Genomic DNA, 26,138 nt, shown 5'->3' with positions numbered 1-26,138 from the left:
TAACCTGCAAACAACATGACTAGGCCTCCAGTAAGAATAAACATTGAACCTATATAATAGATATTCCCCCACGTCAGTTTCTAGAGTAGTTTGCATGAGCCAATCCGTGAGATTCAAATTGATTCTCACATAAGTTGAGCCATCCTCGTTTGGTGTTAATTGTACAACTTCTATCGGGATCAGAAATATAACGACTTCTTCCTATCCTAGGTTGAAGCTTTTCCATTGAATGCATTGAATCAGGCGGTCCAGGAGACAAGAGACCATCGGCAAAGAATCCAATATCTCCTGGATATATGGTTTGATGAGAACTATCAGATGTTCCAGAACGTGAGCTAGTCACAGGTGATGGACCACGTTTTGGATATTGAGCAGTTTGATATCGATCTGAGGATGAATTTGAAGCAAAGGTTGATTGTGTTGCACTTCTATTGTTCATGAAGTACGGTGAATATGACTCGCTACGGGATGTTGAAGGACCACTGTCGTATCGACCATATCCTGGTGAGGCTGAGGTAGATGGCATTGGATTTCTGTTCATTGCTGGACGAGTCCTATGCACTCCTCTGGTATACCCACGCTGTGCAGACCGGGGAGGAACCTCATAATAATCATCGCGGGATCGAAGTGGTCTCATAGTGCCGGATTATGATTGTGGTATAAAAAGTTGGGAAGGATCAAGAATTCGGAACCTTCGCTACTTGAAGATTGCGATGAACCAATGTGCGGTACTTTTCCTAGTAAAAGGGTTCGAATGTCAATAACTTTGAACAAATCTAAGGGTCACCGTTGCATTGGTCGATTCCAGGGTGTTTTTTCTGGGTCCTATCTGTAGTAGTTCTCTGAGCAAAACCAGAGTGTTCGAATGTTGTAGCCAAGGATTGTGGGATTTTTAGTTCTGGTCGATGCTGAGGTCGAAGCTATTGTGATGTTGCAATTCTAATTGAGTGATTGCCTTCTTACAAATTGTGAATACCCTATGAGACAAATATTTTTCCTGCGCCTTACTGAAGTTTTGAGTGTTATGTGGCAAATTTACAAATTGAAAAATGTTTGGAAAGGTGAGACAGCCCAAACTTGTTGGGATTGAGGGAAATAGTTGTTTTGCGTGAACTTGACAACGAGCAGCTTAGATATGACTGGTATGGTGAACCGAGACCTCAAAAGCTATGAATAGCTGGTTAATCGTCATTCCTCCGCTTTTGACCCTTCGACTTGGTCAGTAACCGTCTCATACTTCGGTCGATCTGCTGCAATGTGCTTTGACTCAGCGACGTCGATAGAAGGCAAGTCAAAAGGTCGGTTTCTTGCAATCTTACAGCGTTTGATCAAGGCCTCTGAGCTGGAGTTGGAATCCATAACAAGTCTTAGTCAAGGAATCGCCCGAGGAAGTGCTAGAGATGGCGATTCCCGTGCGTTTGGAGAATGGCCCAGACGCTGACTCAGAACGAAGAGTCATAGACATTGCATAACTTTAGAGGAATTTGTGCACAAGGCATTGCTCTATGGAGTTCTTTCGATCCGTAAAAACTCAGCATCAAGCGCGGTGAGTAGCTCACTTTGAAGACATTCAAGATGTGATACCAAAAGAGCGTCGACCTCCATCAATATGTATCATCTCATCCTGATCACACAACAGTGCTTTTATGGCAAGTCGCTCTACATGATCGACAACCTTCGAATAATGATCTTGGTCTCCAGCTTACATACAACACCACAATAATTATATACGTGGGAGCACAAAGTGCTATGTATCGCGTGCTCCTGCAGAGAAGTAATCAAAGGAGGACAAGAAATTCGAAGAGACAGAACAAAACAAATCTCAATATACTCCTTAGCTTGTATCATAATGAATTTGGCGTAGAAAACGAGATGCTTCTCGATCTCGCTTCTTTTTGTTCTGTGCTTCGCTGATTTTATTTCTGTTTTGTATAATCCCACAAAAAAACTTTCTTCTAACACAGTCTGATGCAACTAGAGTTATCAGCTACCGCGTGCGGGGGGCTGTTCAGAGTTCTATTTGTGAGTTTTCAAAGCGTCAAGTACGATGTTAGAGAACTTACCCATTCACATCCCCAGCTCCACAACTGCTTGAAGTTGGGGGGCAAAGGCTAACCAGAAAACAATATTTTGTTTGTTTCGCAGATTGCGGCTAAATGGTATGAGGCCATAGCAATTGCCAATGAATCTTCTCTGGATTCTGAAATTTGTTCCCCTACAAAACAATATGTCGCAAGTCATGCTGCATTGCTCTCTGAGTTTGCCAAGTCCTGCCCTGGTGCTTGGCGGACTTGGCTTGTGTGTGTGGCTCATGAAGCTATCAGCGATTGATAGAGCCACCACCATACTCACTTAACAAAGTACCCCGATGTCTCGACGCTATCATTCAACGAGTTTCATGATACCACTGAGTGAAATCCAACTCAAACTTAACAAGTCCCTGCTGGCGTCCAAAGGAATAGTTAAGTTTGTCGGCGACTGGCCTTCGCTTGGCACGCGTTTCACGCTCAAAAGTTGCTTCGTGGTGTAGTGGGTGATCTTACAAATTTGTTACAGCACTATTTTAGAAAGTTTCCTAAGCTACGTTTAAAAACCTTTGGTGAGGATCGTTCCTATAAGTTCCGCGGATGGGACCATGCCCTCTGCACCCATATACGAGAACTTTGGTGGGCAGCCAAAGATCGTTCCCTGATTGTGTTCCTAAAAATCAAGACTTTCTCAATCAACTTTTCTGAGCACACTCATTCAGTCTTTTTCCAACATGAAGCTAATCATCTTAGTCTTATTAACAATCTTCGTGCAAGTCTCCTTGGGTCGTAGATATAGCATATCAATCAACCGCCTTGTCACGCGCGACACATTGTCAGGCCAGAATCAAGACAAACCTCAGACTTGCAAAATCCCTCATGATAATGACCCTCAGACCAATTGGTACACCTGCTTGAACGAAAAAAGACCAGTCAATCTGAATGACTGTCATGTGTAAGTGATTCATATTTTAAGGGAATTCTCACACGATCTCGTCCATTTTCTTTTACTAATTTGTGCATCAATTGCTGATTCCCTGTAGGGCTGCTGAGGCATTGATGCTGAATAAATGGACTGACGCAGGATATGGCACCTGTGGTGTAAGTGACGAAATCATTGACCAGACATTTGTCAACTTTGATCTCATTGCTATTTTTTTGATCAATGCACCCAGGTGTTTTTCTGTAAACCAAACAAGGATGGTTCTATGGAACGGACTCATCCAGACAGTTGGTAAGTCTTCATGTGGTATCATGAAATTCATGTAACTGATCAGCCTGCTTAATCCCCTCTTCCCAGCGTGACCCTGACACATATACATAACTCGCTCAATACATTGCCCGAGACTTGTTGCCCTGAGACGAGACCCCAGGTAGCCCATTGCCTTGTAATCATTTCTTGGTCACATGTGATGTCTAACGTTCAGCTTTCCACAATATTTATCTTCATTTGTAGCCTGGTACACCAACCTTAGCTGACTTGGGTCCAAGTCCCCAAGGCCTTTACTTCTTCGCCACGGGATCACTTCTCCGGAACTATTCCAAAGCGACGAGGCTCGACGAAGCCGACTTCCAGGCCCTGGTCAGAGAGAATTCACACTCTCAGTGACTATCAATTAGTAAATACTAGTTTTAGTTAGCTTTGCGTTCAATTTACTCAATGTAACCTCTTCTAATTTCAAGGAAGTTTTTATGCTCTCAGTTATTTATTTCCGTGCAAGATTGAGATTTATGACAAGCGTGAACCCAATTTTAACATTCTTAAATCAGACTTGTGTCACCCTTTTTGTATCATTGCACTTGAATTGAGCGAACATCAATATTGAATCTTGTTATAGGATTGTTAGGATCTTCCTCTACGTGGTCGTCATCTTTCGAGAGAATAGATTCAGATTCAATCTTGGTTATTACAACTCTATAACCCTGGAATTGGGGTCCAGTCTAGAGACCCGTGTCAGCCCAATTGCGACTTGGGGCGGAATTTTATTACTGCACACCTGATGAACTTGAGGCACGACCACGTCATGGTGGTGGTACACAACGGCTATCTGTATCATTTTTGCCGAGTCTCCTCTTAAGATGTTCTCTCAATCTACAAAGCAGAACCAAAGACCTGATGCCCTTTGAACACTTTGACCTCTGAATCATCACAAACCTGATGTCTTGATACATATGAACTTACTTTGAGGAAAAATCTTCAATCGGTTCATAGCCTTTGTGATCAATCTTTCAATAATTTTATTTGTGAAGAAAGAAATTAGATTTGTAATACTGGAGTTCTATAATTCTCAACCATACCGTTGAGTTTTTTGGCAAAAAATATCAAGTCACATCAGGATAAGAAAGTTCAGTCAGTAAGAATTTTTCAAATAGAGATAACTGTCATATAGGTTTAACACTCAAATTGTGGTCGTAAAAAGCAAGTGACTTACCTTTTATAGAATCACGTATATCGTCAAGTGCACTGTACAAAACAACCGAGTCAGTTTTATGATGAAAACGTGTAGGAATAGATAATATAAATTGATTTACCGATGAGCTGAAGGTGTAGAAGTATCTTTTGATTTTAAAAACACATCATGATTCCATCTTCTAGCCAACCTAAACAAAAACCAATCCATCAGAAAAAAGAACTTTGACATATAAAAAAACTGAAGAAATTGAATAATTTACTCTTTAATCGAACTAACATCTACAATTCGATAATGTAAATATTCTGCTGTAATTGGCATATCTTTCTCCTGTTTGACATTCCAAATCATAATAAAAAAATTCGAAATTTTCTTCAACTATATTTTCAAAAAATCAAAAATTAGATTTGATAACTTACCAGAAAAGCTTTATCTGCATAAACCGAGTTTCCAGCTATAACAGCTTGACCTCGAGAATTAGGTATATGTCGTTCAATATAATCTCGAACAAGTTGATCAACTTGTTTTAAACTAAATTTAGATTTTAAGCATTCTTCAGTAAGTCCAGACTATCAAGAAGAATGTCTGGAATTCTATCAGTTCTTCAGTTAAAATCTCTCAAACTTTCAAACGCGTTATGTAATTGACCTTGCCATGCTGCACTGTACACCTAAAAGAAAGGAAACCAAAAACACCAAAGATATATAAACTGGCAATCATAATTCAAGAAGGAAACCGAATCAAGAATTTTGTACTAACCATTCACCCATTTGATCCAAAATGTTTTTCTCAACTCCAATTACATAACTAATTCCTTCATCAAGAGGTTCAAGATTTTCTAATGATTTCAGACTGATCAATTATCAGTCACATATCTTTCAAGAGTTTGAAATCGGAAAATATAAAGTAACTGACTATCGGTAATAATACAAGCAATCTCAATGATTTGCTCTTTAGAAAGGTCTAAGCCGGTCATCTACATAACAAACAAAACAATGAAATCAGCAATTCGACGCAAGTAATCGATACACATGCGCGAATAGAAAAAATCCTAACCTCACAATCGATCCATACCAACCGATCCTGTGCCTTGGGCATATTGAGTGATGATAATTTTTGAGATATTTCTGTTGGGTTTGGTAAACTGAGGAAAGGCGAAATGAGAGAGGTAATCGACCCGAAAGGTAATCTGGGTCGGATCAACCCGACACCGGATCTTAAGATCGAGTATGATAGCCAATTGGTGGTTCTTTGAATACGAAAGAAAGCATTCAGATTTCTTGATATCATCATTTTCTAGACTTTTGGTAATTGAAAACTTGGATGCACAAGCGAGGGCTTTAAATATGTAGTTGAAGTCGGCAAAAAAATTCAGAAGCACATTGGTATTCTCGCAAAGTGATACAGGGATACTTATGAAAAGTTGCACATTGGGTTATGTATACAGTTATACACTCCAACAGTCTATCAATGGTGGAAGGGACAGAGCAATGGCTCACTCCACAATCCATTATTTCTCTTCCTCTCTCCGCCCTCATCTCATCCTCTATGTCTTTCGCTCTCTATTTTAAGGGAAACCACCAATGAAAGACACAAATAGCAATTTAATTGGATTTACTTTTTGCTTCTTTAAACAACTGGGATAGTTTCATTTCTCTTCAATACAAACAATTTTTAAAAGAAAATGAAAACAGAGAAACAAAAACCAATTGATATTCAAAAAAACACTCCATCCCAACATTCCAACACTCATTCCTACTTTTTTTTCGTTCAAAAGAAACCTCTCCCTCTCCTTCTCATCCAATTTGCTTTATTCTTCTTATCCAAGTGATTTTAATGCGTCTCTAATCTCTTGTTCATTATCAATCTTCTTTAATTGAGTTAGTTCTAATTTCTCTCCTTTCTTTTTCCTTTCTTTTAATTGTTCAATGGCCGTTAATTTCTTCATTAAAGATCTTTTCTTTTTTTCTTCTACACTCATCTCATTATTCATCATCATATTCGTCTCTTCTACAACTTCTACTTTGTTCTGTTGTTGATGATGGTTGTTAGTAGTCTGGTGATTCGTTGTTTCGGTTCTCTTTTGGTTTTGATTCGATTTTGATTGCGATTCTGGTAAAACGATTATACCTGATCCTGGTATACCATTCTTTCGATTAGGTTTTCCATTATTGTTCATCGAATTGTTAGGTGGTGCCGCTCCTGGTGGTAATCCTCTTGGCTTGCTTCCATGATGATGTCCATTAGAGTTCGTATTGGCTACATATGGTGCTCCTCCTTCATCTTCTCTTTTAAAATGACTTGGTGTAGTTGTTCCACGTGCATGTGGTGGTCGATAAGCTCCAGCTGGTTTGGCTGTTTTTTGTGGTAAACAAAGTCAGTACAAATTACTTTACATTCATTTCTTATTTATTTGCACCGATTGAGTCTTCATTCGAGTGGATAACGTACCAGGAGTTGCAGCCGCAGCAGTCGGACCTACTCCATTGGGCTTGATAGATGGAGGTGCTGGTGATAAATTCTGACGAAACGGGAACAGCTCCGCAGATGCGGGTCTCCAAGAAGCCTACCAAAAATAAAAAGATTATTCAATGAATTCAATTCATTCCTAGAAAGGAGTAATGTAAAAAAGGAAGACTAAAAAAACCTACTGCATAGAGATTGTCAATGGATTCAAGATGAACCAAAGAACCAGTATAATGAAAGATTCTAATCCCATTATCAACTCTCAATCTAGGCGAAAGCGTAGCACATAAAATAAATCTTCCATCTGGACTCCATTCACAATGTGATGTATTAGATCCTTCGATCGTTGACACTTTTTTCAATGTCCTTCGATCCCAAATATCAATTGTACCAGCTAAATTTCCAAATCCAGCGGTCAAGAGTAATCTACCCTGTGGATTGTATGCAATAAAGTTTCTTGGTGCTGTACCAAAGTCGTGGATTAAGTTTGATCTATGATCAAAGATTGTTGTCTTGGCTGGCATATCTGTGGGACAAATTCATTCAGAAGGTTTGAAAAGAAAAGTGTCAGATTGAGTGATAAAAGAGTTCGAAAGAATCTGATTGAGATTTCGGTAAGATGAAGGCAATCTTACATCCATAGCTGACAGTGAATTCCTTATCGTTAGGTGACCAAACAAAGTCGTGAATTCCACCCTCACGATCTAGCGAAGTGAAAGAGAAACCAAAAGTCAGATTCAAAAATTTCCTCTGATGGATATTGAAATTTTCCGACGTTGATCTTTAGAGGAGACCTATACCAGATTTAAAAGTTTCAAATCACTTCTTCGAAGAAAAAACTTACCCAACGTGACCCGACAATCAAATGTACCATTAGCGGATAACATGTATAAATTGGTTTCGCCGTAGTAAGATTTACCAGTCTTATCTACATCAGTATGAGTTAAAAAAAGTAAACTAGTGCCCGATCGATTCCATTTAAATTGAACTTTATCAGCTTTAAAAAACGTTTTAGATGAAATCGGTAATGAATTTGATGTTAATCCGATTAATCCAAATATCTTCACACATGCTGGTGATCCATTCTTCTCGGGTATAAAAATTGATATTGATGGATTTCTTCCGGGTGATAATTTGTAACTTGTTAATCCTTCTAATTTGAATTTGGTTATCATTGATGAACCACTTTGGAATCCTTTTGATGGATCATATACTTGGATCTCATTGGAAATCAACCTTAGTGCATGAGATTCGTTATCGGTGAATTGTAATGACCTATCCAAAGAAACAAAAAGTACAAGATAAGCTGAATATGCCACAAATTGAAAATTGGTGATCAAATTTTTGAATAAGAAATCGTACCAAGCTTCAATAGATTTCTGTGAAAAGCTGAGCACTTCTTGACCCGTACTAACATCCCAAACACGCATATTTTTATGTTGTGCACTTTCATCCGTAGGTTTGACTGTATGAAATGGAAAAAAATGATGAGGTGAGAATTTTGAAAGGCTTTATTGAGGAAGAAAGAAACGAAAAAAAACACTAACCATAACGTTCCCATGTACTAATCCAAGTACCTTTGGGAGAAAATGAAATTTCAATCACATTAGGTAAATCGATTTGAATTAAAAGTTGTCCATTTTGTGCATCATAAACTCGAACGCTACAAAACACAAAGGCAAAGGTTTGATTTAGCTTCAAAAAAGTGGAATGTCGATTTGATATCTGATTGTGAAAAGTTGTGAATTGATTCGTACTCATTCGCTGCTGCTACTGCATATCGACTTCCGTCTGGACTATACTTGAATGCTCGAACGTTTTCAACATTAGGTCTGAAGATACCAAAAAAGAACAAACAATTTGTGTTGAGGTCAATAAAACATTCGATATATGAATATCCATCGAAAAAGTCAAACTGAACTGTTGAAAGCTTTGAAGAGGTCTAAAGTGAGGATGAGATTCAGTGATTCCGATCGATTTTAATGCTCGAACTAAAGTTTTTTCAATTCCAACCAACCAACAACAAAGAAGTTTTCATTAGTTTCAAGAAAAATGATGATAAGTAAAAAAAAGAAAGTATGACTTACAATTGTATTGATTGATTCTCTGTTCTTGGACTTCACTCATCTTTGTTTCGATACAATCAAGTTCGAGTTGATATTGCGTATACGGTATCTCTCAACTTTTTCCGGATGGAAGTAGTTTGGATGTGGTTTGAGACCCTGAATGCTCGGAATCCGGATATTTTATCGTCAATCTCAATCCAGATTCCATCCAGCATAGCCATCGGATCGGATCCTCTGACACGGTCCAGCTGATATGTATCGGATTTGCTGAGGCTGAGCTTTCTAGTTTGACTGTCTGCTTTTGTGCTCAACGATTATATTAGGACTGCTCAGACGCAAAGAATTTGTAGCTATAAACGAGATATACATACGATAACCCACGGAAGGTGCATGAACAACAAAGGAGCTTGAAATACCCCACTGAGGATGTGATTCAACAAACCAGATCGACGAGAAGTGGAACTTGCCATGGAATCTCATTTTCCTAGACCTTTCGGCAAGTGTTCAACTCGAACGTATCAAGATTGGCGGCGTATCACCTCAATCTCATGATGAGAGTGGGTATGACGAAAGATCGATTCGGTGGATGAACGGTCTAGGGTCTCATTCACCACTGCGAAATTGATTTGTGGCGATATGTGAACAATAGCATCATTGAATCCTTGTGTGAAAATCACGACCAGCGCATCGTTGACTTCGATTATCTCTGTGCTTTTCAGTGTCATGTATTTGGACAGCCGACTTTTTGCTGAAAAGAATTAGGATGATGTGTAAAGCATTATATTTCTCATTGCACATTGCTCATACATTTTGTACATGGGGATGAAATGATCGATATCGCATTTTTGAATTAGAAGCTACTCTTTGCCACGAAGCATAACACTCGTTATATCTCTACAACTCGAATGTGTGTGTTGGGTTAAGAAGACCTCACTATTCTTTTCTAGAATGAAAGATCAAAAATAAGATATTGAATTGAAAGGTCATACAAAGTGATGCTGAAGACTGATTCAATGCCCAATATCATGATGAGAACTATCACAGCTGCACATTGATCCTGATGAATATATTAACCGGTTTTGTCCGACTTAATCTTTGACATGAGTAGATTACCCTTAGTCATTCCTACCAATCAAAATTCAGACTGACACGAATTGAAGCAGGCTGTTCAATCGTATATATATGCACTGGTCTCAACTTCTCAACTTCTTCAATTCAATGTTGTACTAGCTTGGTTTTTGCGCAAAGGATAACTTATCTTGATGGTCAAGGACCTCATGTAGCAGCGATCAATTTATCACCTTGAAATTTGAAAATCATGAACTGCTAACCTGCGCACTCACTTGCCAACTCTTTCTGGGAATTCCTTCAAAAGACTGCTCGGGCAATTCACATTTGATGAGCCTCCTGAATCTCTTAGCCAATGTCTAGACGAACTATCCTTAGTGGAGGCATTGTAAAGTGAGAACTTAGACGTCGCTGCCACCTACATCAGCAGAGTAGAAACATGTCGCGACCGGTTTGATTTGGGTCAAAAGTGAAAATTCATTACCGCAGATCTTGTGCAAATGAAAACCAGCTAATAAGCCTCTATAAAGTATCTTCTCAGTTGAGATTTTGTATCATTTTTGAAAGGTTACAATATGATATCGATTCTGGGCTTGAGAGTCGATGCTTTTGATATTTTATCTCGAAACTTTGATGGGAATACTCCACCTTGTTCGGGCTTGCGCGCTCGATTTCTATCACTTCCTAATTTACCAACCAGACCTAAGTCTGACAAATACAGTCTGTCTGTGTGTGTGAAAACCTCCTCACCTCGCAAACCCTGCGCTCTTGACTTTGCCCGAGTGGGCTGGGTGGTATTTCAAAATGTGATGATGTTGAGCGGTGAGAGCCGAGTGGTCTTCAGATGCGTTCTGCTTGGGCGGGGGAGGTGAGGTCACGGTGGTAGTGGAAATCCGAAATTATTCCACGTCGCTACCACGAGCACTCACTGCTTGAGGTACCTTGCCTACAATCATGCAAGAACTTCTATATCTGGACCAAACTACTCAGTCTTAGACTTATACACCACGTTGTGACTTGGTTGATGATCACAATGAAATTGAAGTGACTATGTAGCGAACTCCTGAGATGAAGGGTCTTCAAGATATAGCCCTTCGAGCATCTTTAGATTGCACGATAGTTATCAAATACGCGTGTACCGCGATGGGAGGCTCACGCGAATTGCAGAAGCCTTCGCATGTTCACGAAAAGTTTGTAACTCGCATACAGTCTCGCAAAGCGTGTAACGCTCTGGAGACGGGAACTCAATCAAAGGTTCCAATAGATCCAAGATTATGAATGATGAGGATTTAGATTCTGATTGAATCAGGTGTAAATGAAAATAAACAAACAAGCCCACACGTACCATACTGATGAGAAAATTATCTAAAACACACATATTTCACGAACATAAACAAGAAAATACGTAAACTTTTGTTGATACGAGTTTATAACTAGATAGTCCTAGATTCTCGATTTGAAGGAGATTAAATAGCAATAAACGTGATGGAATGTATGAAAATTGTCAAAATAATTCGAATATTTACTTATTTTCTTGTTTTATGTTTGTGAGATATATGTCTTTTTGATGATCTTCTCATCGGTATGGTACTGGTGGGCTTGTTTATGTATCATAGAGCGCGGAAATTCTAAACAAAATGCTAATAAAGTATTGGTGATTGGCGCAAGCTGAGCAAATGACTTGAAAAACTGAAACAACGTGCTCGAGTACTGGGAAATATAGCTTGGCGTGTTTAGACTTTGTAGCTAAACAAAAGCGCGAAGCCGTCTGGAGGAAAAAAGACTCTCTATAGAATTCATCAGACTGATATCTGAAGTCGTGTTCCTACCTTTCAATGTTTGTACTGATCAGCTTATCAGACCAAATTGAAAAGTCCAATTCAACTAACTCCCAATACTGGAATGCCTTTGGTGTCCAGCTCAAATACTCATGGGTATCTTTCGCCAATCACTGAAATTATATGGTAACCTTTCCGCATCTGGATCAACCTCATGAACCAATCGCAGAATAAGAAGTTGCGGGCTAAGGCTGAATGAAAAAGTTTACAAAGGACTCGTAAATGCTTGCCGGTCCCAAACAAGAATAATTTTGAAGGAGATTCATCACTGATTGCTTCGGATCAATCTAACCAACAGGATCTTCACAAGGAACTCGGAGCCATCAAGAAACTTGCTGGGATCTTCGAGATGATACTCTGCGTAGGTCGCGCAGATATGTTTTATATGATTCTCATTACATCCAACATTAGCTGCGAAAAGCAAACCGACAGCGCTTTTCTATAACCAAGAGCTGCAGAGATCCGTAAGTTTGTTCTGGTGGCAACAAAGAATCCGTATATCATAGAACTAACTCTTCATTACCTCAATCCCCATTCAATAATCCCAAAGATCCAAGACTTCAATTTCTTCCACGCGTAACGCGTATCACCAGCCGGAAAACTCTGCGCCCCACTCGCGATCATAGCCAGCTCAGTCGGCAAAATAAGGTTTTGAAATAAATATAGTAAACAAACAAACAAACATGAAACGATTGGAATGCTCCGTTCAGCAAGTCTCGTGATCACGAATATGGAAGTGGCCGCGGCAAGTATTCCCCCAATACAAGCCTTTTAGCTGATCAGCACTCAAAAGCTGATCTCCGGATCACAAAATTCGTCAACTTCAGTTCTTCAGATACAGAACCAACCATTCTCACTACCATCACTTCCAAATCGACTTCCTCTTACAACCTCACTACCTTCAACCAAGCGATCACCTCCTAGTTTTCACCTCGACCGAGCCATCCTAGTACTTTTCATTCCCTCCTCTCGGTTTTCGCTTCTCTCAGTCCTTTCACTAGTTCCTTGTATAAGATGGTGTATATCTCGTCTCTGCTTTCGGATGAAGCATTCGATCCTCGTTATCATAAGACCTTCAAGACGACCTCCATTCCCGAGCATATCAAGCAAAGGATCCGTCGCCGCTGCGTCATCCGTCCGTCTGTCAGGTTGCCCCGAGACTCAGAGTATGTCTTATCTTTCTTTGATCTTGATCTAATTCATTCACAGCTGACTTCCAATTTTATTGACATCTCATTATCTAGTTCCGAGGATCCACCCCCTCCCTTGGCCGAAATCCTTTTCGCGAGACATCCTTATCTAAGCGACGTACTCGTGGAACATGGGAAATGCGCCGGTCTTGGGCCTTCCTCCGTTACCGAAATCCTCGAACCAATAGCAGAAGGACCCATTCCTTCTCATGACCGACTGGCACTTGAACGATTGGCATTTGTTGCATACGGTCTAATGTATGAATTGAGAAAGCCCAAAGGTCTCTCACCAAGCAGAAGACGTGAACTACAAGGACAAAGAGTTACCGATTCTATTGCAAGTCGAATGGAAGAAGACTTTGCCAGAGGTCTTGGTATTGCAACTCCGATCGAACCATTTACAAAGGAAGAATTGTTTCAATACTTGATTGAATCCTTGTGGATTTGGGTGCAAGATGATCGCTGCAAGATTGAATTACTGTGAGTATTAAATTTTCATTGATGTTGTTTTTCTTTAAATAGGTTCTGATTCTTTTGCTTTTTGATTTTTCGACGTTTCAGGGACTTCATCCGATAGTTTCTGCAATCTCGAGGTGTTATTTTCTTCATGCTTCAACTCGCTTTGCCGGTTCACTCGATTCAATCTTAACTGGACCCTCGCATCGACCACTTGATTATCACCTTTCCTCTTATGTATAGTTTGATCTTAACTATTTCATATTCTTTCATTTTCTCTATTCCTCCATGTCTCCGATCTTGGAACATGTGAATTTGCGGATCCTTCCATCTTTGCTCGTTCATTGGAAGAGCAAGATGACTACGCCGTATGTCCTGGTGGTGAAGGAATGCACCAGGGTAATAAAATTGTAATCAATCTCTCTCTAGATGCATATCGTGTACAAACTGCATTATCAACTTTTTCACGTACACTCCTTTTATGTATTCTTTTATGTAAAACAGTTTTTATCTTCTCTAAATTGTCAATCGTTTCCCGAAAAAATTATACATGTATTGGTTTGTTTGTTATTCATTTTGGGTTTACTTGATAACTCGTTATTGTTTGTTACGGATATAATTTATGATTGCGTTTGCTTGGTAATTCAAAGAGCTATATGTCATCGGAGACTACATAAGTACTTGTGAGAACAGTTTGAGGATAGTATGGTAAGTATTCTCAACAGCTGAATTTGGATAGTTGGCTGGCCAAATGGCTGCAGCTCCTCCCACTCTTGGAGTCGACTTCATTGATTTTTTGAAAGCCTCACAAAAAAGCAAGCCCAGAGTCAGTGCGGTCCACAAGCCTATTTAGGATTCTAAGACACTCAACTTATTGTATCTATAGCAGAGTTCACCTCGATATACAATATTCCAACTGATAAAAACATCTATTTGACACCTATCTTCGTTTAACTTTTTGCCCCTGGTCCAATCATTTACATCAGACCTGTGATAAAGAAATGTGTTGATTTAGGGGACAACCGCAGCTAAGTCTTGACGGAATAATGTGTTCAACTTTTGAATCTTACCAAGATCTCTCTCTCTCGATATTTCAAATCACCAAGCTGATTGACCCGGCCGTGATAAAAAAATTCACTAGAAAGAGATACAAAGCGAGCGAGAAGGTAATAATATGGAAAGTTGTTGCATGTTTTCATTCACACTCACTTCAGGGTTCCTTTGCAAAAAAACAGTAGCTAGTACCACCAGAAAAAGTAAACTAGGAGCTTCGTTATACGATTAGACATACTCCAAAGATGGATGAAGTTTTAATATAGAATTCATCAAAACAAATCCAAGCAGCTCAATCAATCCCACTTTCAGTTTCTATCTAGCTCCATCTCCTCAAAACTAATAAATTCTTCTTGGTTGGGTGGAAATGCATTTAGTTCGAGCATTGAGTTTGATTGCAATCACTGAATCACAACGTCTTTTTAAACCTCTTTAACGGTTCTAACAGTTCAGTTTCTCATTCGCTTGTATCTTTTACTGACTTCAAAAAGAATGTTTTACTTTATCACATCAAAACTTAATGTTCAAAATGTTTGAGCATTGAAATGTATAGTTCCCAGATGGAAGTCGAGACGCTGAAGTAGCTACAGATGAGTCCAAATAGGAATGAATTTATACAATTTTGTAAAACAAATTCAATCAATCAACACATTATCAAAAACTCGACCAGAGATAGGTTCAAGGAAGGTGTCAAATTCAAGGAAGGTAACAGGGAAAGAACTCACCAAGATTAATGAGACCTAACTAGTAAATTGAAATGATGTTGATTCTCTCAATCTTTCTTTTTCGGATCTTTGTCATGCCGAGGGGTAGTAACTCAAGAATGATTTCAAAGCAAACCTTCACTTCTTAAATTCTCGTGAGGCAAAAGATTATAGGTTCTCAAAATCCTTCAAAACTTCAAATTTCTATTCTTAAGACAATTTTCATCAGAAGGCGTTGGCAGGAATTTGGAATCTCTACTTCAATGGGAATCGGAATAATCATGAACTGTCATTCAAAAGAATTCAAACCCCAATTCTTACAAATCGTTTCTAATTAAATTTTATGATTCAAAAATTTCATCATCATACATTCCTCTCCTCCTACTTCCAACTAAACCAAATCCCAACACGAAACAAAACCTTGACCAAAAAAAACGTAATTCAAACCCAACAGAACAACACACACACAGATGATTTCTAAACAATCGTTTCTAATTCTTTTGCATAACCTAAAGTAGCTTCAATAACTTTTTCTTTAGCTAATTCATGTCGAATCCCACTAAGTTCAGGAAAAATGATACTTTTTGAAATCGGATCGATTTGCCAATTACGCTAATCAACCCAATCCGAACATCAGTGATCAAGAAGGTTTCAAACTGATTCTTGAATATATAGACTCACTTTTTGAGCAAATTCAATCACTTCTCCAACTGTTTTGAAAAACAAAAGTGTACCTGCATCACTTAATGGTAAAGAAGCATAAGCTTTTTCTTCACATGATGCGATTTCATTCCTATCATTGGCCCCCCAAAAGAAAAGAAAAAAATCAATTTTCAAACTTATTCAAATCTTAATCCATTTGTTGATTTGGTGAAACAAACAAACCTGATAGTATCTACTAATAAATCTACAAAATATTTGTATTCTTCCATAGGAATTTTAGATCTAGCAGACCAAACTTTAGAATAAGAACCTTCCATTAACCATCTTTCTAAATTGACGGGATGTGAAATATAAGGATTAGTATGAACTACCAAACCCCCCCAAAAAGAAAAATCAGTTTCAAGTTGAATGAGATGTACCAAAAGTAGAAGAGCTTAGGAAATCTCACTAACGAATATCAATATTCTTTTGTCCATGTTCTTTAACTAAACCTTCTAAGACTGTATGAAAATGTGCAATTTTGTTTTGAGAAAGTAATCTTAATAAATCTAATCCAATAATCGGATATCTACGTTCAGAAATAGGTAAAATTGAACTTCAAAACAAACCGTACCCCAACCCCAAAGGAGTAGAAAAAAAAGTGTCAGTTTTTCTTTTGAGTTTCGTACTTGTTTTTTCGGATAGGATCTTACTTATAATCATTATAATACGGTCCAAGTTGTGCAATATATCTTTCAAAGGCTGGAATATCTTGACTTCTAACAGAATAAAATGCACCGAATTCTAAAATATCACCTGAATGATTTAGTATTTCCCCCCCCCGCCCGGTGCGATTTAATGGATCATCAGTTCGATTGTTCATAAAAACACTCCATATGTTTGGTTGATTTTGATAAACTTACGAGCTTTTGTTAACGAATCTGGATCAATTAAAGTATTATCATTTATTGTAGGCATGAGTAAAGAAGATTGAGCCAAAGCAATCTAAAAAAACCATCATCACCAAAAAAAAATCAGTGATTTGATTTTTTGGGGTTTTTTGAGACATAGAGAGAGATTGACTTTGAGTTTGGTTAAGAGTTGATGGATTTGATTTGATTTAGATTGATTTGATGATTGGAATGCCAGTTTGAGTTGTTGGTAAAGTTCTTCTGATTCTTTGGTTAGTTTTAGTTTTGGTGGTGTTTGTGGTTGTGCTTGATTGATTTGATTGTTCATTAGTTTTGAAGCTGTTCTTGTTGTTGGTGACATGATGGATGGATTGGATTGGAAGTGGTTAAGTTGATAATCAGTTGATAGTAAATAGTTTCTGGTTGTTGCTCTGGTTGTTGATGATGTGATTTCTGGATGACGCGGTTGGATTGGATTTCTGTATTAGGATATGCAAACTAAATATGCTTATAACCAACTCAACTTGTATAACGTCATGGACCAATCCCACTGTTTCCCTCTATCTGTTTTCCATCTTCACTCAGAACAACCTTCAAACATTCAATTTGATCAATCTAACCAAACCAAAAATGGAATCCGATATGAACATCAATCGATTAAAAGCAGGAGAATTAAACTTAGGTACTTCTATCATGGCAGTAGCTTTCAATGGTGGTGTAGTGATCGGTGCTGATTCTAGAACAACAAGTGGTTCTTACATTGTAAGGGTTTTTTCCCATCAAGATCTTTCATTTATGATTGGAAGATAAGAAGTTGATTGATAAAATTCACTTTGTTCGAAAATCGCGTTCGGGGTTTCTTTCTCTAGGCTAATCGAGTCACTGATAAACTCACTCATATTCATGATCGAGTTTATTGTTGTCGATCTGGTTCGGCTGCTGATACTCAAGCTGTAGCTGATTATGTTCATTTATATTGTCAAATGTATACGTAAGTGAACTTTTTCGAGGATTTTAAACCCATTCATTTCTTTGACTTATTTCTTTGCGGGTGGGGGGTTTTCTGTAGCATGGAACACGGTCATGCTCCTTCTGTTCATACAGTCGGAACTCTTTTTCAACAAATCTGTTATTGTATGTTGATTGATTTTTGGAATTGAATTCTGAACCTAAAGATTGATGTTTCCTTTTGACTTCTTTTGAACTTAAACCGAATCAACTTTAAAATCCAAAAAAGCCAACAAAGATAATCTTTCTGCTGGAATCATTGTTGCAGGATGGGATTCACAATTAAAGAATGGTTCGGTTTACAATAGTAAGTTTGTCTGAAATGGGTTCCAAGATTGAATTTGGGATCCTAAAGTGTAAATGTTTTTTGTTCGATGATTTGTTTAAAAAAGTTCCATTGGGAGGTGGAATTTTTCAACAACCTTGGGCTATTGGTGGAAGTGGATCGACTTATATTTATGGTTATTGTGATTCGAATTATCGTGAAGGTTGGAGTAAAGAAGAAACGGTTGAATTTGTTAGAAATGGTACGTGTTCTTTTTCTTTTGGATTCCAATCAAATGAGGTTCTTTATATATCAAATCAACTAACGTATTATTTTTTGGGATGATTTAAAAAACCAAATAGCTTTGGCATTAGCTATGTCTAGAGATGGAAGTTCTGGAGGTACGATTAGGATGGCTATCATTACAGAAGATAATGTAGAAAGGATGTTTGTACCTGGAGATAAATTACCTACGTTTTGGGAAAAATCATGAAAAAGCAAAATACAAGGAAGAAAAAAGACCGGTTTTGAATGTTTTGTTTGTTTTGAAATTTGATTGTGATTGTGATTGTGTTTTTGATTTGATTTTGATTTTGATTTGTTTTGAGATGAAGAGACATTTTGAATTAAGTGAAAGAGTTTGGAAATTAAGTGAATAGAGAAGATAAAATGATGGATGGGTTTTAAAAAGTGGGTTTTGTGGATTATGATGAAAATTGAATTGATTGAATTGTAAAGCTTTGAGAAAATAGAAATGATTGAAAAATACTGAATTCTCAGTGTATCATGCGCGTTTATAAAGAACTTGCGGCCAAAGTCAGTTCAAAATCCATAGCCTTTTTGGAAAATCAAAACAACACACTTTAGTACGCTAAACTTGCAAGGAAGACGGCCAGTTCACAAGAGAAGAATATGGACGTTTTGATACTTATATAACAAACCAGTCATTGATTTTGGATACAGTAAATTATATAAAGGGCATTTAGTATTATATAATCAACCTGAAAAGTTTTATTTTCAAAGCCTTTATCATGTTTCATTTTAGATCTCTTCATTCATTAAGATTTCCACAAAAGAAAGAAATTCTTGATTTATAAATTATCCTTGAGATGAGGAAAATCAGAGTTTGTTAAGCTTTTGGATAGAATCGTGAAAGAAACTTGATCAAAAACCTTTCAATATCTAGACACACATAGGAAGTACTAGAAGTCATTCTCAAGTTTGTTTTCGTATCAATGATGCTAGTTTCTGATTCAATGGATAACTTATTCGGCTGTATGAAATGAATTTATCTTATTTTATGTGAACAAGTTGATCTTATATGGCTCAGACTCAGTCATGGCAGAAATGGATCATAGGTGGTGTTTGAGAAAAGATTCACATGATGGACTTCGTTTTAATGGAACTTATAACCTTTTGACTTGGTACTTATGTGACACGGATCTCTATACATAAAAGAGTTCAAGCTGGAAAGATGCTCAAAATTCTGTACATCAAGATGTTGGTTAAAAAAATTAAATTTGGAAAATGGTATTGGCAAGCTCCTTCTGAGAAGCCAATTCCTAGCCATTTGATTTTTCAAAAAAAGACTATCATTGAAGATCTGGTAGTTTAAAGTGTCAAGTTAAACCCCGCTGAATAAAGAATTATTTTGAAAAGTAGTTACAATCTTTAGAATGTATGATTATTTTTTGTATTGAATTTTTTTTGTGATGGCTCATGAAAAACTTGTAAGAATTAAATGAAAGAATAACTCATAGAAATGAAAACAAAGATTAAAAAGTCACCAGGACCCAAAAGAAAAAGTAATTATTGATTAAGAAAATTATTAGTTTAGGAAATATTAGTAACAAAACACAGTTGATGATTTTAAATTGGAATATAAATATTTTTAGGTATAGATCTAACTTTACGATTTCGATTAATTTCTAATGTTGATGTAGGTTTAAGATTCAAGTTTGGATCAGATTCGATTGAAACAATAGTTTGATCATTCAAAAGTTTATTAGAATTAGTTAAATGATTTGGAATTCGATGATGACGACGATGATGATGATGATGATGAGTTGCAACAGGTGAAGGAATTGAAATCGAAACAGTTGGTGTAGAATGAGTATGAAAATTAGTTAATGGACAAACCGAAAGATTTGAAGTATGATTCTTATTTTGATGTTTTTTGAAAAATTTGAATGGTGATGAGAGATATGAAATCAATTGTCGGTTTTTCTTTCCAATACATTTATAAAGTTGATAACCGATTAATAAGATTAATGATGAGATCACTAGAAATAAGATAAGTGCAATGGTTTTGTATGGGTTTTGATTTGAGTTTTTTGAATTACATTTGGTATGATGAGAATGTAAAGTTTTGTTAGAAGTGTTGTTGATTAAATCGGAGTTGATAGTTGTTTCGGATGAAGTCATCTTATCTATGATGAGATAAAGATCATTTTCTTCTAAGAGTTTTATTCTCTTTATAGTGTCTCTTTGAGAAGCGGTTTGAAACAATTGTTCAGTGTACTCTTTTTCAGTTGTTCAGCCTCAGGGAAGAAGTCAACGAGTTGAGGAAAAAAATGGTAAGCTAATACTCAGTCTTGTATATACTCCTCAACCCTCACTTCCTGACGGTTGAAGCGCTATTGTTCAAACATCCTGCTCATGCCATATAGGATAAGTATGATCTCAGTAAGCCTGAGTAGAAAAAGGTAAGCAAAAGTTCACGATGAATTTCTTGATCAATACTCTAGTAATAAATAGTATGCGATTCTTCTGATCATGAACGTAAGGTGATAATAATCCGGGAAAAAGTACAAAGAGTATGGATTGCGTATTTGTGAGTATTTTGGGTATTATCGTTTTGACACAATCACTCATTTGAAACGGTTTGAATATTACGCCATTTCTTGTTCACTGAGGTCGTATTCATAGTTCTCTTGGAGTAAAACAAGAAGTCATTTGCAAAACGGTTTTGTTTGGTGGTGAAATGTCATATTTTACAAAGGAGTGGATGTAAAGTGATCAAACTTTTACATTCTGGAACAACTTACAGCATTGATCACGCCTTAAGGCGACAGAATGACCACATGGAAAGCTGTTAGGCTGAGTACCTGGCTTGCTATGGGCTTTGATCTGATCAGCTCCAGTTCTTTTAGGATGCGAAAGGTTTTTAGCTTTCCAGTTTCCATGGATTTTTTTTACTGAATTTGTTTAATAGATTTCGCTACGACTTCTTTGGAATCTGATCACCTTGCGTCATGCATACAAGGAAATATCAAGGCGGCTTTTATGAAAACATAGTTTGAGAAAGGAAAAAGTAAAGATAATTTCAAATAAGAGAGGCCAGAAAGGTGATAGGCGGGCTATCTGGTCACTGTCACATTTCTATCACGCTGATCATCATCCGAGCCTTCTTCCATCCAGCAATACTCTTGACGCCATTTGGTTCTCAATGTGATCAATAATTTATGCACAAAGTTGGGTAGTCGTTATAAACATGCTTTATGATGTTTTTTAACACAAGATTCACGAAACGAACCTCCAAATCTGAGCTGCTCCTTTAGACATTCAAGTACCACATTCCTCTATTTGTTTGTGACAACAGTAATTCCAAGGTGATCATGGTTGTAGAGAGACTAGGAGGGATTAAAGTAGTAGGTTCCCCTCAAAGTGTTCTTGAAGAACATTGGTGAAATCTTACATCTTCATTGGGGATTCTTTTCGAATTTCTACCTTAGATTATTCTTTGTATGAGAAATATTTATACTCAAAGGATTGCATTTATGGTTCTCAAACCTGTGCAAGAAATGTGCAAGACCGACGTGCAAGATCCGTGCAAGATTTCTTGCACCAATCTTGCGCATTAAATTTTTTGACGACCCCAGCTATTTTGTTCCAACTGGTACGAAAACCGTGCGAGACCGACGTGCAAGTTCCGTGCAAGTTCCGTGCAAGTTCTATTCATGTCTTGCACAGAAGTTGCTCGAAACTTGCACAAATTTTTGCATAGGTTTGAGAACCATAATTATATCATATCTGAAGTATCTGCCTTCGAACATATCTTCCTGGCGTGGCCAATACGTTTGATAGTAGACTAATAGTAACAAAGACAATGCATCAGAATGAGCATATTCAAGGGATGATAGACTCAAGATCATGCCCATCAACAGCACTTCGCCGCTTATATTCCAATCTCCATTACATCAAGCGATATATCTTTCAAACCTGAAGATGGTTTCTCATAATACGTCAGGAAAGTATCAGGCGCAAGCTGGTTCTCACAAAACCATCAGAACTATATATCAGAGGTTTATTCGTGGCTGTGTGGTGTCCTGATAGAGTTCATGATTGGATTCAAGATCATCATCCTTTCAAAGTGTTTGAAAATCAGGTTGATATCATTCCCTTGTTCTCAGGACTGGTATGGAAACAAGCCAAGCCAAGGCATCCCGATGAATCAGATCCGAAGCCTTTCCTTTTTTTGCTGCGTTTTCACCTAGCCAACCGACACAGGTCAGGTGGGTGTGTTTGAGCATGAGTTATGTATAGGGTTGCTTAGGTACCCTAGTTAGGTGAGCATGGTCCGTGCGCTCCTCAACTTTCTCAGACTTATTTTTCTTATGATGCCTCGAAGATAGTTTTAGTCAAAATAAACTGAGTTTTGAACTAAGCAACACCTTTCTGGGTGGTGTTAAGTGATATTGATGACTAAATTTAATAGTCAGAAACCCTTTCTGCCATCGTTCTCCTGGTTTCCCTGTGTGAAAGTGGGATTGAAAGACCAGAGACAGTTGAGTCACTCACCCGGTTCAGACTCTCAATCTCCGTCCTTCCACCTTTTCCCAGTTTTCAGCTCTTTACCACTTCAACAAGGTTTCCTTATCATCTTCTTCACAAAACACTTTCTCATCAACCCTTCCAACACTTAAAAAACCCCTTTTACCTTACCACGTTTTGAATTCACAACCTTTCCAATCTCACAGGTCGGCTTCTGTTTCTGTTCTGATCGCTTTCCTTGATCTCCTTATCTTGCCCTTTTCCCCAACCTCTCGTCATCGTCATCATCTTCACCATCTCTCGACTCTCTACGACTTACCTTTTAAATCTTTTTTCTTTAATCTTTCTCCTGCACTTGTTAATTCAAACTCCTTTTCTTCCATTTCTCTAGACTACTCAAATGGCTTCTCGCGAAGACTCTGTTTACATGGCCAAGCTCGCTGAGCAAGCCGAGCGATATGATGAGATGGTAACCTACATGAAAGATGTGGCCAAAGTCAGTCTACTTCTCTCTCTCTCTGTGATCGATCGGTATCCGTTGGAACTTACCTCTCCCTCTTCTTATCTTTTGATTCGATACGCGTTCATGATCCATAGCTCGATCAAGAACTTACCATTGAAGAACGTAATCTTCTTTCAGTCGCTTACAAGAACGTCATTGGTGCTCGACGTGCCAGCTGGCGGATTGTGAGCTCGATCGAGCAGAAAGAAGAGGTTGGTCTTCCTTTCTTTGCATCGTTTCATCTCGTGTGTGAGCTAGGGATGTGCTGGCGCTGAGTTGTAGTCGCAGGCAAAGGGCAACGAGTCACAACTCGGTCAAATCAAGGCTTACCGTGACAAGATCGAGGCTGAGTTGGCCAAGATCTGTGAAGACATTCTCGAAGTTCTCGATGGTCACCTCATCAAATCGGCTGAATCCGGTGAAAGTAAAGTATTTTACCACAAGATGTCAGTTCGACCTGCTACTTCCTCCATTTCTTGTTCTAATCCAAACCGATCACTTTTTCGTTCATAGGAAGGGAGACTACCACCGTTACCTTGCTGAATTCGCAACAGGTGATAAGCGTGCAGTCTCTTCTGATGCCTCGCTTGAAGCCTACAAAGCCGCCTCATCAATTGCCACCGTCGAACTCCCACCAACTCACCCCATCCGTCTCGGTCTTGCGCTCAACTTCAGCGTATTCTACTATGAGATTCTGAATGCCCCTGACAAAGCTTGCCAGCTTGCCAAGCAAGCATTTGATGATGCTATTGCCGAATTGGACACTCTCAGCGAGGAGAGCTACAAAGACTCTACCCTCATCATGCAATTGTTGAGAGACAACCTCACCCTCTGGACGTAAGTCATCACCGTCTCAACTTCATACTCTACCCTTCTTTCTGATCGGAGGACTTCATCTGCAGTTCTGACTTGAATGACAGTGTGCCGGAAGACAAGGAAGATAAGCCTGCCGAACCCGCTGCCGTACGTATCGACCGGTTCGAAATATGCGACCCTACTATCGTAGTGACTAACTGTATCTCTTTCACCTCACCTTCAATCCCGGTGTTCCTTTTGGTGTTATCTTTGTTCCTTGGTCTTTGTAGGCTCCCGAGGCCGCCGAAGCTGCCCCTGAAGCGTAATCGATCCCATTTTGCTGTGAATAAAAAGCAAAGCATCCTGCGCGAAATTACTCTTTGATTTTCTGTGTGGCCCTCGGGTCACATTGGAATACTAGAAGCCTCGTCTGCCAATTGTGCTTTCCTCCTAGCCCTCTACTCTTTACTCGTCTCGACTTTTTTTTCACATACATTTATTTGCGTACTTTCAGTCTTAAAGCTTGTTGAGCAACCGTCTTTTGTCTCATAGTGCCCTTATTTCGAGCTCACTTTCAGCCTTGCTCCGTTGCCCCCCGTTTTCATTTTTTTGCACTTAAATGCTTTTGTCCAAACGTCTTCCAATGGTTATCCTTAGTCCTTGAGTCTGGAGAGTCCATTGGCAAGTGTGAGGGAGCCTCGATGGTCTAGATAACTACGTCTTACTAGGTTGCAGATTGCTTTGGTCATGGAGCTGAACAACCTTGAATTTCATGCGAGGGCTGCTCAACACGAAGTCATTATGGCCATATTTGCTGTGGATTTAATGATTATACACTCTTTCAATAAACGGCTTTGTATTGGAACACCAGTAAGCCATCGAGTATGTTCAATTTAAACCTAAACCCCGTTGCCTATGGGTCATGAGGTACTCGGTGGCTGTGATCACAGCTGCCAAAACTTGCAATAAACCTGACAATCACATTTGAAGCACCGCTATTGCACTTACTTGGACAGGACTTTGTACTGAGACTTTCGATGAGTCCACTGAGTCAAAGGTAGGGTTTTGCAAACTTAACAGAGTGCCTTGCCAAAGGCTTGAGCAAGGGTTTTGGAGAGAAAGATTGAATATGTACATGACCAAAAGGGGGATTTTGGGCCAGTGTATGCCTAAGTGTACAGTCAGTGACAAAAAGTCTTCATACCAAGCTGAGATTTCTGGCACTCAAATTGCTCATCAAACTTGGCTATCCTCTATTGTCTACACAGTAATTTACAATGACCACAGAAGAAACAAATCAACAATCTCAAAAAAAATTGCAAATCCAACATACCATGTCAGCTGCCTGGATTACTAGCAAGTTACCCATCAAAGCCAGTGTTTCAACAGTTCAATCAGAAATTCACTGACTTGGCTTTCACTCTTGAGTTAGAGTATTCAAGCCTTATCACAGAAGCCAACACTTTCTCAAGCATCTTGAGTTTTCTACAAAACACAAAGATTGGACTTACAAAGATTGAAAAGAAGGTCATTTGGAGCAATAAATTTTTCATTTGAAATAGGAAAGCCTACAAAGAAGGTTTGGGTGTGCTGGAAAGTCAGTGAGAAATACAACAAAGACTGTTTGGCCCCAAGTTTGAAGAGTAGAAGGGATTCAGTAATGATCTGTGGCAGTGTTTATAGTGGAAATGTGCTTACTAATGATTGTGATGCCCTCAGCACATTGAACTGGAGTCAATTTTGTTGATTTTGTCTATTATCAGATTATTGTACAATTTATTACCTCACCTGACTGTCCAGAAAGTCTCATCTTGATGAAGGATGTTGCCCTGGTACACAAAAGTAAACTGGCGAAAGAATGTAGGGATCAACATTTGGTTAGATTGACCTGCCAACAGTCCAGACCTCAACCTAATTGAGAAGATTTGAAACATTGAAAAAGCAAATGTCTCTGAAAAACACC

The 26,138-nt window shown here is 38.4% G+C and overlaps 7 protein-coding genes across 7 annotated transcripts; 4 read left to right on the top strand and 3 right to left on the bottom strand.

The window, feature by feature from the left end:
• Window positions 1-1,169: 1,169 nt before the first annotated feature.
• MELLADRAFT_112475 (uncharacterized protein) lies at window positions 1,170-3,636 on the top strand (the record flags this gene model as incomplete). The annotated part of the gene is made up of 9 exons (XM_007416972.1): window positions 1,170-1,218; window positions 1,272-1,412; window positions 1,479-1,546; window positions 2,146-2,298; window positions 2,768-2,982; window positions 3,071-3,128; window positions 3,203-3,261; window positions 3,328-3,400; window positions 3,484-3,636. The coding sequence occupies 9 exons, from the start codon at window positions 1,170-1,172 to the stop codon at window positions 3,634-3,636; spliced, it is 969 nt and encodes a 322-aa protein (XP_007417034.1).
• Window positions 3,637-4,392: 756 nt separating this feature from the next.
• MELLADRAFT_94133 (uncharacterized protein) lies at window positions 4,393-5,536 on the bottom strand (the record flags this gene model as incomplete). Its single annotated transcript, XM_007416943.1, has 9 exons — window positions 4,393-4,406; window positions 4,460-4,491; window positions 4,560-4,628; window positions 4,701-4,816; window positions 4,858-5,007; window positions 5,087-5,108; window positions 5,198-5,276; window positions 5,354-5,414; window positions 5,495-5,536. The coding sequence occupies 9 exons, from the start codon at window positions 5,534-5,536 to the stop codon at window positions 4,393-4,395; spliced, it is 585 nt and encodes a 194-aa protein (XP_007417005.1).
• Window positions 5,537-6,061: 525 nt separating this feature from the next.
• On the bottom strand, window positions 6,062-9,123 carry MELLADRAFT_50613 (uncharacterized protein; the record flags this gene model as incomplete). Its single annotated transcript, XM_007416907.1, has 10 exons — window positions 6,062-6,793; window positions 6,890-7,004; window positions 7,090-7,430; window positions 7,540-7,608; window positions 7,749-8,179; window positions 8,267-8,369; window positions 8,452-8,567; window positions 8,662-8,736; window positions 8,826-8,895; window positions 8,992-9,123. 10 exons carry the CDS (start codon window positions 9,029-9,031, stop codon window positions 6,258-6,260), a joined length of 1,896 nt encoding a protein of 631 aa, XP_007416969.1.
• A 3,767-nt stretch (window positions 9,124-12,890) lies between these two features.
• On the top strand, window positions 12,891-13,550 carry MELLADRAFT_68376 (uncharacterized protein; the record flags this gene model as incomplete). Its single annotated transcript, XM_007416923.1, has 1 exon — window positions 12,891-13,550. The coding sequence occupies one exon, from the start codon at window positions 12,891-12,893 to the stop codon at window positions 13,548-13,550; it is 660 nt and encodes a 219-aa protein (XP_007416985.1).
• A 2,072-nt stretch (window positions 13,551-15,622) lies between these two features.
• MELLADRAFT_75882 (uncharacterized protein) lies at window positions 15,623-17,226 on the bottom strand (the record flags this gene model as incomplete). The annotated part of the gene is made up of 7 exons (XM_007416933.1): window positions 15,623-15,891; window positions 15,961-16,072; window positions 16,165-16,309; window positions 16,395-16,537; window positions 16,635-16,737; window positions 16,845-16,926; window positions 17,005-17,226. The coding sequence occupies 7 exons, from the start codon at window positions 17,191-17,193 to the stop codon at window positions 15,757-15,759; spliced, it is 909 nt and encodes a 302-aa protein (XP_007416995.1).
• A 236-nt stretch (window positions 17,227-17,462) lies between these two features.
• Window positions 17,463-18,598, top strand: MELLADRAFT_94130 (20S proteasome subunit; the record flags this gene model as incomplete). Its single annotated transcript, XM_007416942.1, has 6 exons — window positions 17,463-17,594; window positions 17,702-17,823; window positions 17,902-17,966; window positions 18,070-18,147; window positions 18,233-18,367; window positions 18,468-18,598. The coding sequence occupies 6 exons, from the start codon at window positions 17,463-17,465 to the stop codon at window positions 18,596-18,598; spliced, it is 663 nt and encodes a 220-aa protein (XP_007417004.1).
• A 4,319-nt stretch (window positions 18,599-22,917) lies between these two features.
• On the top strand, window positions 22,918-24,908 carry MELLADRAFT_73328 (uncharacterized protein; the record flags this gene model as incomplete). Its single annotated transcript, XM_007416928.1, has 7 exons — window positions 22,918-23,084; window positions 23,270-23,374; window positions 23,476-23,592; window positions 23,669-23,826; window positions 23,894-24,217; window positions 24,283-24,343; window positions 24,466-24,908. 6 exons carry the CDS (start codon window positions 23,279-23,281, stop codon window positions 24,499-24,501), a joined length of 792 nt encoding a protein of 263 aa, XP_007416990.1.
• Window positions 24,909-26,138: the final 1,230 nt, after the last annotated feature.

This window comes from Melampsora larici-populina (genome assembly GCF_000204055.1).
Source record: "Melampsora larici-populina 98AG31 unplaced genomic scaffold MELLAscaffold_66, whole genome shotgun sequence".
NCBI classification, from domain to species: Eukaryota; Fungi; Basidiomycota; class Pucciniomycetes; order Pucciniales; family Melampsoraceae; genus Melampsora; species Melampsora laricis-populina.
Note: the sequence above shows the minus strand (reverse complement) of the source record. Positions and strands in the feature narration are given on the sequence as shown.